The 11,499-nt window shown below is 45.3% G+C and overlaps 2 protein-coding genes across 2 annotated transcripts in view; one reads left to right on the top strand and one right to left on the bottom strand.

Annotated features, from left to right (window-relative positions):
- Positions 1 to 1,023: 1,023 nt before the first annotated feature.
- lsp1a (lymphocyte specific protein 1 a) overlaps positions 1,024 to 11,499 on the bottom strand; it is a 26,269-nt gene continuing 15,793 nt past the window's right edge. Inside the window, exon 8 of the mRNA XM_053319611.1 lies at positions 1,024 to 1,280. Within this exon, the coding sequence (XP_053175586.1) occupies positions 1,258 to 1,280 (23 nt within the window). The 3' untranslated portion in view covers positions 1,024 to 1,257. The remainder of the gene's footprint in view (positions 1,281 to 11,499) is intronic.
- Positions 5,280 to 6,850, top strand: prr33 (proline rich 33). The gene has a single exon (XM_053319599.1). It carries the CDS (start codon positions 5,353 to 5,355, stop codon positions 6,829 to 6,831), a length of 1,479 nt encoding a protein of 492 aa, XP_053175574.1. The 5' UTR covers positions 5,280 to 5,352; the 3' UTR covers positions 6,832 to 6,850.

Below are 11,499 nucleotides of genomic sequence, written 5' to 3'. Positions count from 1 at the left end.
TCTGGCTTCTCTACCCTCTCCGCCGGCTTCTCTGTCCTCTCCGCCGGCTTCTCTACCCTCTCCTCTGGCTTCTCTGCCCTCTCCGCTGGCTTCTCTACCCTCTCCTCTGGCTTCTCTACCCTCTCCTCTGGCTTCTCTACCCTCTCCGCTGCCCTATCTGCCCTCTCCGCCGGCTTCTCTACCCTCTCCTCTGCCCTTGCTACCCTCTCCGCTGGCTTCTCTACCCTCTCCGCTGGCTTCTCTACCCTCTCCGCCGGCTTCTCTGCCCTCTCCTCTGGCTTCTCTACCCTCTCCGCCGGCTTCTCTGCCCTCTCCGCCGGCTTCTCTGCCCTCTCCGCCGGCTTCTCTACCCTCTCCGCCGGCTTCTCTGCCCTCTCCTCTGGCTTCTCTGCCCTCTCCGCCGGCTTCTCTACCCTCTCCGCCGGCTTCTCTACCCTCTCCGCCGGCTTCTCTACCCTCTCCTCTGGCTTCTCTGCCCTCTCCTCCGGCTTCTCTGCCCTCTCCGCTGGCTTCTCTACCCTCTCCTCTGGCTTCTCTACCCTCTCCTCTGTCTTCTCTACCCTCTCCTCTGTCTTCTCTACCCTCTCCTCTGTCTTCTCTACCCTCTCCTCTGTCTTCTCTACCCTCTCCTCTGGCTTCTCTACCCTCTCCTCTGGCTTCTCTACCCTCTCCTCTGTCTTCTCTACCCTCTCCTCTGTCTTCTCTACCCTCTCCTCTGTCTTCTCTACCCTCTCCTCTGGCTTCTCTGCCCTCTCCGCTGGCCTCTCTGTCTTTTCTTTGTTCGGTATTAACCAACGTTTCATTTTGAAAAATCTGCAAAAAATCATCAATGAGCTAGTTCAGAGAAAATCTACTGCTCCGCTTTGTGATGTTAATAGCTAATAGCTTCTATTCTGTGCGCCTTATAATGCGGTGCGCCCTATATATTAAAAAAATTATAAAATAGGCCATTCGTTGAAGGTGCGCCGCCTTATAATCCAGTGCGCCTTATAGTGCGGAAAATACGGTAATATCTGAAATAGAAAACACAAAAAAACAAACAGGAAACTGCACAAATACAAACGTTAAATGATCAAGACTTGAGCTGTTGGTTGACTGGTTGACTTGTTGAGTGTCCAGTTGAGAAAGTCAGAGAAAATGATTTGTTGGATATGAATGAAATATTGTAATTGTTAGAGCTTCTTCTCTCGGATGTCTTTATAGCCAGTGGATGTTTTGTGAGATCAGGATGGAAACCACCTGAAGAGATGACACACCTCAGTAGTCACCATGACAGAAACCTGGAGAGAGAAAGAGAGAAAAAATAAAAAGTTAAACATGCATTATTATAATTACTGTTTAGTTAACTTCCTTTATTTTGGAAAGGTTTAGGTTTCAGGGTGAACTAATAGAGGTCCTAAATGTTTCATCAACTTGCATCTGTGACTTTTTAAAAGGTCCAATGAACTTAATAATGTACTTTCCCAATGTGATGCATTTTCTGTTGGTTTTAGGCCTAATACAGTGGTGGAAAAAAGTTTTCGGACACCCTTAAAAGTTTACACAATCTCAAATATGATCATGAAATGTTTGTGGAAATATCTTTTTTGTGTTTCAAAAAGGTGTGACTGCATTAGACAGACACAAACAAATACACATGATATTGTTTTTGTTTATTGTTTACAAGAAAAACTAACAAAACTAAATTCTTGACAGCTTCAATATGTCAGTTCTCAACATTGTCGGTATCAAAATCAACAAATAACAGATAATGTGTTCAAAACTGAACAAAAAATAAATAAACCATCACATCATCAAATGAATATTTAGTAGCCCTGCCATTAGCACGCAGTAGAGCTCTAATCCTGGCTGGCATGTTCCCCACGAGCCTTTCACACTGTTGAGGGGTAATCTTGTACCATTCTTCTTCAATTACTGCTTTTAATTCTCCTAAATTCTTCAGTTTACGCTTTGAAACAGACCTTTTGATAATCCATTTTATGATTTGTTTAGTATTTTGGCTGTGACTGACTGACTGACTGTACTAAAAGAAATTACACTTGAAGAATTAAGAGTGATTCTTAATGCAATATTTCACAAATGCATCATGGGGGTGTCCAAAAACTTTTTTCCACCACTGTATATATTCAGTCCCTCCAGGAATTCACGATGTCGCGATCGCAACAATTAACGCAAATTCAACCAATCCACGCGATTATGTGCGGGCCTTGCAATTTTGTCCAATCACCGCAACTTTACCGCAACTTTTCCGCAAATTGGAAGAGTGAGGTCGGCAAAAAATACCGTCTGCCGCGACGGTAAACTCAACTAACTCTGTGTGTCTGTATCTGTGTGTCTGTGAGAGAGATCAATATTGTCAAATAAAATGTTAAAAACGGTGTGAAACGGTGTGTCTTCAAAATATCAAGTTGAATGTGCAATGAGATCAGAGATGGCGTGTGTGTCTCCCGCAATTTAATTGCAACAAAAGTGTTTAAAACATCGCAACATTTACCGCAATTTTTTTTACATGCTGCCGCAAAATCAGGCATTTTAGGCAACAATCACAAAAAAATCCAGCGAAATCCTGGAGGGACTGTATATTTCTTTCCTGTAAACCAACAGACTATCAGTTAAGAATAGTTTTCATAAGGGAAAAAGAGGAAGCAGGATTTTTACAGTATACTTTTTTGGGCTTTTTTGTCTTTAATGTACAGGTTAGTAGAGATAGACAGGAAACAGGAGGCAGAGAGGATGGGGGGCAATGACACGCAGGATAGGACCGCTCGGTGCGGGATTCGAACCGGGGTCGCCTGCAGCGAGGACTACAGCCTCAACACGTGGCGGGCGCACCTCCCACTGAGCTAAACTCCGCTGATTTTTACGTTTTTGATGATTTTGTGATGATGCATTTATTTTTGTCAACTTCGAGATGATATCGCTCCGAAAGGTTCACAGATGTCTTGGTAGTAAAGTGTCCATTTCATCACATGTTTGGTGTTAATCAAAATTAAAAATCTAAATAGATATGCAACTGTCCACCCACAAAAAGACAGTCTACTTGACTGACTAGTGGACTGTTATACAATGTAAGAGAGCCTCACAAAGACGTCAGCATTTTAAAAATGTAAAAAAAAAAAAAGACAGCTGTTGAAATCTTAGCCTCCTTAGTCTTGTTTGGTCAGAAATTCAGCCTGAACTTTATACTTGACAAATGGTTTCATCATGACTCAATGTAAACTTCCTTTTTCTGACACTTTTTGCTTTTTTTCTCTGCAGGAGGCTGAAGTGCTCATGGCTCTCGTTTACGGTGCTGTTACCCAGCCAGGCCTGCTTTCCCAGCAGTACCCGCCTCCCCTGCTGCCCAAGCCTGGAAAGGACAACCTTCGGCTTCAGAAGCTCCTCAAGAGAACCGCTAAGAAAAAGGCTTCCGCTCAGGCTTCGCAGAACACCGGACCTTTCCGCTCCAGCCTCTCGCCTGTGAATGAAGCAAGCCCTGACCTCGAGCACAGTGACCACTCCACGCCACCCAGGACTCCAGAGACACCGTCCAGCTTCTATAGAGTCCAGCCTCCCCGGTTCAGCGTCAGGCCACTGTATCAACATGTGGCGTCCCCTTACCCAGGGCGTGCAACTTATGGTAGAGGAGCAAGGTTTTCACCTCAGACGGTGGGAACCCCGTCGTACCCTTACTCCCAGCATGTCACAACAGCTGGTTCGTATGCTGCATCGACACACCCCTCTGGAGTCTCACCAGCTCCGGGGCAAGTTGTGCAGCAGGCAGCACCCAAAGTATCTCAGCAAGCTTTCTCTGTATCTGAGGCAACAGCACCAGCGGCTGAAGTGACAATGCCAGCTTTTAGCACATTTACTGAAACTCATGCAGGTCTCAGACCTGTTACAGTAGTAACCACACAGCCAAAACCCACAAGTCCTTATCCAACAATGGGAGGTCAAGCTTTGATTAGACCTCTCATTGTGTTGACCCCATTTGTCAGATCCAAAAGTCCTCGTCCAACATTCAAAGCAACTGAACCCTCAAGATCACCCAGACCGATGTTCGATGTCCCTAAAATTAGAATGTACACTGCAAGTACATCGTACTATGAGACATCCAGGACCCCGCCAGTATATGACACCGCTGGATTAACTGCTATTGGCAGTACAGTACCTCAAAGTATAACACTAACAGAACCCAAACATGACTTTACTCCAGCATCAGAGGTTGGAAGAGGTATAACACAGACCTCTCAGCCGCCTTTGTTGGGCACAGATACCCAGAGAAAAACACCAACTTTAGAAATGAAAAGAGGCACTACTCCAACAGCAGAAATTAATACAATCATAACTCCTGCCACTCCAACATCTGAACTCGAAAGAGCAACTCCAACATCGGAAATAAAAAGAGCAACACCAACAGCAGAACTTAAAAGAGCAACTCCGACAGCAGAACTTAAAAGAGCAACTCCGACAGCAGAACTTAAAAGAGCAACACCAACAGCAGACCTCAAAAGAGCAACTCCAACATCGGAAATAAAAAGAGCAACTCCGACAGCAGAACTTAAAAGAGCAACACCGACAGCAGAACTTAAAAGAGCAACTCCAACAGCAGAACTTAAAAGAGCAACTCCAACAGCAGAACTTAAAAGAGCAACACCGACAGCAGAACTTAAAAGAGCAGCTCCGACAGCAGAACTTAAAAGAGCAACTCCGACAGCAGAACTTAAAAGAGCAGCTCCGACAGCAGAACTTAAAAGAGCAACTCCGACAGCAGAACTTAAAAGAGTAACTCCGACAGCAGAACTTAAAAGAGCAACTCCAACAGCAGAACTCAAAAAGGCGACTCCCACAGAAATCAAAACAGGTACGCCAACATCTGAAAGAACTAAAACACCAACTTTTGAGTTACAAGTATCAAGAACTTTAGCGGGGCGGCCTAAAACCCCTGCATACCATGTTACCAGGGCTCCAACCCCTGTCTTTGAAATCTCAAGACCCAATCCTCTCTTGTTTGCAGTGTCAACCATCAGAGCGGAGCCAGAAAAATCAGGAACTGCCAAAACAGTTTCTGCTACGAGCAGTTCATCTGCTTCCCAAATTACGAAGACTACTGAGCCTGCGCCTACTAAGCCTGCGCCTACTGGAACAATACTGAATGGGGACATTCATTCAGACATGACACATGCAGCTAAACCAATCCAACAAAGTATTAAAAAGTCAAAATCGGAGCCTGATCTACTAGGAGAAAAGCCTCAAACTGCTCCAGCTGGCCCACAAAGAGCCAAAACTCCTACATCTGAGCCAACAGCACCAGCAGTGATTTCTTATGGCTATCAGAGGCCTAAGACTCCAACATATGAGGCATCACGACTTATGGCCACATTACCTGGTTATAAAAGACCAAAGACACCTACATATGGAATACCACCTTCTGGTGTATCACCTGTAGCCTTTCAGAGACCTAAAACCCCAACCCAAGTGGCTCACAAGTCAAAGTCTGGCTATCGTGGATTGACACCAGCTGAATATGCTGCTCATGGTGGAATCAAAACTTTCTCTCCAGCATTCGGTATCGCAAGTTCTATAACAGCAACTCAAGAGGAGGTTAAATCTACAAAAGAGGAATCAGCAGAGATTAAAACACCCAGCCAAGAACCATCTGTGAAGGCACAACCAACAGCCGAGGTGTCTACAGTCAAAGAAACCCCCAAAGATGTGAGACATGAGAATGTTTCTGCCACCCCTTCAATCCCTGTTATAGTTGTTACACAAGCATCTGACTCCCCAGGAACAACGTTAACACAAGAGACAATCACGGTATCCAGTCAGGTTGCAGCAAAACAAGAACATAGTGTGATTCAAGAAACACCAAAGGCTAAACCTCCAACAGCAGTGGTGAAGACTCCAGTGATGGAGAAGAAAATTGAGAAGGTGGAAACAACAGTTAAAGAAGTTGTCAAGCCAAAGGAAAAAACTCCTGAACCCAAACAACCTCCGCCCAAAGCTGACAACCAGGATCCTCTGAGGGCAGTAAGAAGACTTTTAGGCAAAGCCCCGGCTGGGACAACCGAGACAAAAGAACCAGCGAAACCGAAAGTTCCCACCAAGACTATAAGTGAAGGCTCAAAGCCGGTGCCAGCTCTGCCGGTGAAGGTTCCTGCTAAACCAACAGGAAGTGAAGACAAAGGAAAAGATAAAGCAGAAACATCTCCAGCAGTTAAACCTGCACCTGCGAAAAAGGAAGGCGACACGGGCCTCCCAGAAGCCGAGCCTCTTCTTAAAGTCATAAAAAAGCCAAAGGGACTGAAAGCTAGTGGTTGGTCCCGACTCAAGAAGCACATGGTGGTGGAGCAGGAGGAGCCCAAGTTTCCAGTGTTGGGCGTTCAGCAAGAGGCGACTGGGAAGGACCAGAGCACGGAGAAGCTGGCTGACGACACGGCCACCGCTAAAAAGCCTGACAAGACAGCCGGCGCTCAGGACGAGAACCAAACCGAAGACGCTCCCAAAGCAACGAAGATGTGGGATGCCGTCCTCTTCCAGATGTTCTCCACTAAAGAGAACATCATGCACCAGATCGAGCTAAGCAAAACCGAGAAGGAGGAGACAAAAGAAGAGAAAAAACAACAAGAAGAAGACGACGAAGAAGAGACGAAAGAGATACCCTCGTTCGCGCACCGGTTGCCCGTGTTGCTTTTTAGTCCGAGGTTTGACGCCAAAAAGCTCCGAGAGGCGGCGTCGAGGCCCGTCACGAAGATTTCAACGGTGTTTGAAATGGGGCTGATTGGGCGCAAAGGTAAAGACGAGGAACCAAAAGACTTTAACAGAACGGCGAGGGGTTTCAATCCTAGTTAAAGTACAGTGGTGGAGAAAAGTTTTTGGACACCCCCCCCCCCCCCCCCCCCCCCCGCCATGATGCATTTGTGAAATATTGCATTAAGAATCACTCTTAGGTCTTCAAGTGTAATTTCTTTTAGTACAGGAGATACAGACTCTTTAACCTTCCTGTTGTCCTCCCGGGTCCTTCCTCTGTCCTTCCTTCCTTCCTTCCTTCCTTCCTTTCTTCCTTCCTTCCTTCCTTCCTTCGTTCCTTCGTTCCTCAGATCTAAGTTCAGCTGTTAGAGTAAATGTTCCCTCCTTCCTTTCTTTCTTCCTTCCTTCATCTGTCCTTTCTTTCTTTCTTCTTTCCTTCCTTCCTTCCCTTCTTCCCTCCTTCCTTCCCTTCCTTCTTCCCTCCTTTCCTTCCTACCTTCCTCCCTCCTTCCTTTCCTTCCTTCTTCCCTCCTTTTCTTCCTTCCTTCCTTCCTTCCTTCCTTCCTTCCTTCCTTCCTCCCTTTCCTTCCTTCTTCCCTCCCTACCTCCTTTCCTTCCTTCTTCCCTCCTTTCCTTCCTTCCTTCCTTCCTTCCTTTGTGTCTTCTCTTCTCTTCCTTCCATCTTTCTTGACATACTGAAACTGTCAAGAATTTAGTTTTGTTAGTTTTTCTTGTAAACAATAAAACAAAAACCATATCATGTGTATTTGTTTGTGTTTGAGATTGTGTAAACTTTTAACCCTCCTGTTGTGCTCCCGGGTCAAATTGACCCATCTGTTTTGACTCTTCCTTCCTTCCCTCCTTCCTTCCTTCCCTTCTTTCCTCCCTCCCTCCTTTCCCCCTCCTTTCTTCCTTCCTTCCTTCCTCCCTCCTTCCTTCCTACCTTCTTTCCTTCCTCCCTTCCTTCTCTCCTCTGTCCTTCTTTCCTTCCTTCCTCCCACCCTCCTACCTTATTTCCTCCCACCCTCCTACCTTCCTTCTTTACTTACTTCTTTCCTCCGTCCTTCCTTCCTTCCTTATTTCCTTTCCTTCCTCCTTTCCCCCTCCTTTCTTCCTCCCTCCTTCCTACCTTCTTTCCTTCCTCCGTCCTTCCTTCCTCCCTTCCTTCTCTCCTCTGTCCTTCTTTCCTTCCTTCCTCCCACCCTCCTACCTTATTTCCTCCCACCCTCCTACCTTCCTTCTTTACTTACTTCTTTCCTTCCTCCCACCCTCCTACCTTCCTTCTTTACTTACTTCTTTCCTTTCTTCCTTCCTGCCTCCCTCCCTCCCTCTCTCCCTCCCTCCCTCCTTTCCTTATTTCCTTGACTCGAACACAACAGGAGGGTTTTAAGGGTGTCCGTAAACTTTTTTCCACCACTGTATATTATTACATATTTAAATGTGATATGCCGAAAGAAGAAAAATGTAACGATATATGTTTAATGTACAGGTGCAGATATAAAATAATAATAATAGCTATAAATATAAAAACCATCCAATGTACAGGTCTGGAGTCTTAGTGTCTGTGTTTAACAAATGTGGAAAATGTGTGAGTGGTTGTGTCTGGATGTTTAAATGTAATCTGTGAATCAGCAGGAAAGAAAGAAAGAAAGAAAGAAAGAAAGAAAGAAAGAAAGAAAGAAAGGAAGAAAGAAAGGAAGTACATTTGTCTTAAAGTCATTGAGACGTCTCATCAAATTAAAGCGTTTATGTTTTAAGTAATCCTCAGAGCTCTCATTCTCTCATTTCTTCTTTTCCATCACACGTTGACATCCATCTTTCCTTCCCGTATTCTTTTCCTTCTCCTCCTTCTCTTCTTTCCTTCCTTCCTTCCTTCCTTCCTTCTGTCTGACCTTCCTACCTTTCCTCCTCCCTGTCTTCTTTTCTTTCCTTCCATCTGTCCTTCTTCCCTTCCCTCCTTCTTCCCTTCCCTCATTCCATCTGACCTTCCTCCCTTTATTCCATCCATCTTTCCTTCCTGTATTCTTTTCCTTCTCCTCCTTCTCTTCTTTCCTTCCTTCCTTCCTTCCTTCCTTCCTTCTGTCTGACCTTCCTACCTTCCTCATCCCTTTCTTCTTTTCCATCACACGTTGACAGTGAATGTACTCTAAGGTCGGGTGGGGGGGGTCAAACATGGCCCGAGAGGTCAGAGATGGCCCAGTTTCCTTCTTCCTCTTTTCTTTCCTTCCATCTGCCCTTCTTCCCGGGGTAGAGGGTATCTCTTTCGTCTTCCTTCCTGTATTCTTCCTGTATTCTTTTCCTTCTCCTCCTTCTGTTCTTTCCTTCCTTCCTTCCTCCTGTCTGACCTTCCTACCTTTCCTCCTCCCTGTCTTCTTTTCCTTCCTTCCTTCCATCTGCCCCTTCCTTCCTTCCTTCCTTCCTTCTTGTCTTCTCTTCTCTTCCATCCATCTGTCCTTCCTGTCTTCTCTTCCTTCCAGTATCTCTTCCTTCGCCTCCTTCTCTTCTCTTTCTTCCATCTGTTCTTCCTTCCTTTCTTCCTTCCATCTTTCCTTCCCTTCTCCTCCTTCTTTTCTTTCCTCCCTTCCTTCCTTCCTTCTTGTCTTCTCTTCTCTTCCTTCCATCTGTCATTCCTGTATTCTCTTCCTTCTCTTCTTTCATTCCTTCTGTCTGACCTCCTTCTCTTCTTTCCTTCCTTCCTAACCCTAACCCTACCTTTCCTCCTCCCTGTCTTCTTTTCCTTCCTTCCTTCCATCTGTCCTTCCTCCCTTCCTCCCTTCCTTGATCTCCACTTCTATTCAACATGGTGCTACTTGCCTCAGGGTGAGACCTCTCAGTAGATAACGGACGTGTATGTAGATGGATTATAGACGGATTATAGATGATGTCGTGTGTGAATGACGTTTCTTAAAGTCACAATGAAACGAACCAATTTAAAAGATTAAAGATTAAAGATTAAGATTAAAAGATTAAAAGATATTAAAGCAATAAGGTGTCACAATCTGATCTCATCAATCACTCTAATTCAGGTTGGTTAAAATATACATTTAGTCTTTCTTCCTTCCTTCCTTCCTTCTTTCCTCCTACCTTCCTACCTTCCTTCCTTCCTCCCTCCCTCCTACCTTCCTTCCTCCCTCCTACCTTCCTTCCTCCCTCCTCCTACCTTCCTTCCTCCCTCCTACCTTCCTTCCTTCCTTCCTTCCTCCCTCCTTCCTTCCTTCTTTCCTCCTTCCCTCCTACCTACCTTCCTTCCTCCTACCTTTCTTCCTCCCTCCCTCACTCCTACCTTCCTTCCTTCTTTCCTCCCTCCCTCCCTCCTACCTACCTACCTACCTTCCTTCCTCCCTCCCTCCCTCCTACCTACCTCCTCCCTCCCTCCCTCCTTCCTTCCTTCCTTCCTTCCTACCTACCTTCCTCCCTCCCTCCCTCCTTCCTTCCTTCCTTCCTTCCCAAAAGTAAGACTGCTTTAAAGCAATAAGGTGTTAGTCAGATATAGACGGCAGAAAATTAATTACTACTGATTGATCAATGGAGAAAATCCATCCATCCTTCTCTCTTTCTTTCCTCCCCTACCTTCCTCCCTTCCTTCTTTCCTCCCTCCTTCCCTCCTTTCCTTCCTTCTTCATCCCTCCCTCCTCCCTCCTTTCTTCCTTCTTCCATCCTTCCTCCCTCCCTCCTTTCCTTCCTTCTTCCTCCCTTACATCCTTCTTTCCTCCCACCCATCCTTCCTTCCTCCCACCTTTCCTTCCTTCTTCCTCCCTCCACTTATCCTTCCTTCCTCCCTCCTTTCCTTCCTTCTTCTTCCTCCCTTCCTTCCTCCCTCCTTTCCTTCTTCGTTCCTTCCTCCCTCCTTTCCTTTCTTCTTCCTCCCTTACATCCTTCTTTCCTCCCTTCTTTCCTACCTTCTACCTCCTTTCCTTCCTTCTATCCTTCCCTCCCTCCTTTCCTTCCTTCTATCCTTCCCTCCCTCCCTTCCTTCCTTGACTCGAGGACAACAGGAGGGTTTAAACACTTGATCTCAATCACACAAGAACTAAAGACCAAACCCCTCCTCCAGCGTGTGTTTCAGCTCGACGTGAAGAATTAAGAGGTTGAAAAATAAATAATAAAATAAAATAAAAGTCTAAATTTCATTTCATTGTGACTTGAAGAAGGAACGCTGAGCTTAAAAGCTTTTGGAAAGTTATTTTTAGAGACGATGAAAAAGATGAAGAAGAGCAGCAGCAGCCGCCGTCACGATGAAGGCCAGCGAGAGACTGAACTGTCTGTGGTGGGGGTCAAAGGTCAGGAAGAAGATTAGGAAGTCTAGGTTAGAACCTGCCAGGTGATGTATATGTATTTCTTTTTTTTAAATGTTAAAATGTCATTTGTAATGATTTGTAAATGCATGTGTGTGATTTAAAGTTACAAAGTTTAAGTTTATTTCAAGTTTATTTCAACATTAAAATTAACATTCAGCTGAAAGATCATTGAAGCTGTTTTTTTTCCCATTCTTATAATTGCACCTGAATGCAACACTGGGAAATGTCAAATAAATGAAAAATTAAGATTCTGGTCCTATTTTTTTTTTACATTTTCTCCCTCCCTCCCTCCTTCCTTCCTTCCTTCCTTCTTCCCTCCCTCCTTCCTTCCTTCCTTCCTTCCTTTCTTCCTTCCTTCCTTCCTTCCTTCCTTCCATTCTGGTCCTATATTTTTACATTTTCTCCCTCCCTCCTTCCTTCCTCCCTTCCTTCCTTTCTTCCTTCCTTCCTTCTTTCCTCCCTTCCTTCCTTC

The sequence above is a fragment of the Scomber japonicus genome, chromosome 5 (genome assembly GCF_027409825.1).
Source record: "Scomber japonicus isolate fScoJap1 chromosome 5, fScoJap1.pri, whole genome shotgun sequence".
Lineage (NCBI taxonomy): Eukaryota > Metazoa > Chordata > Actinopteri > Scombriformes > Scombridae > Scomber > Scomber japonicus.
Note: the sequence above shows the minus strand (reverse complement) of the source record. Positions and strands in the feature narration are given on the sequence as shown.

Excerpts from the sequence above, each read along its gene's own strand:
- prr33 (XM_053319599.1), top strand. The coding sequence starts at position 5,353 with ATGGCCACATTACCTGGTTATAAAAGACCAAAGACACCTACATATGGA.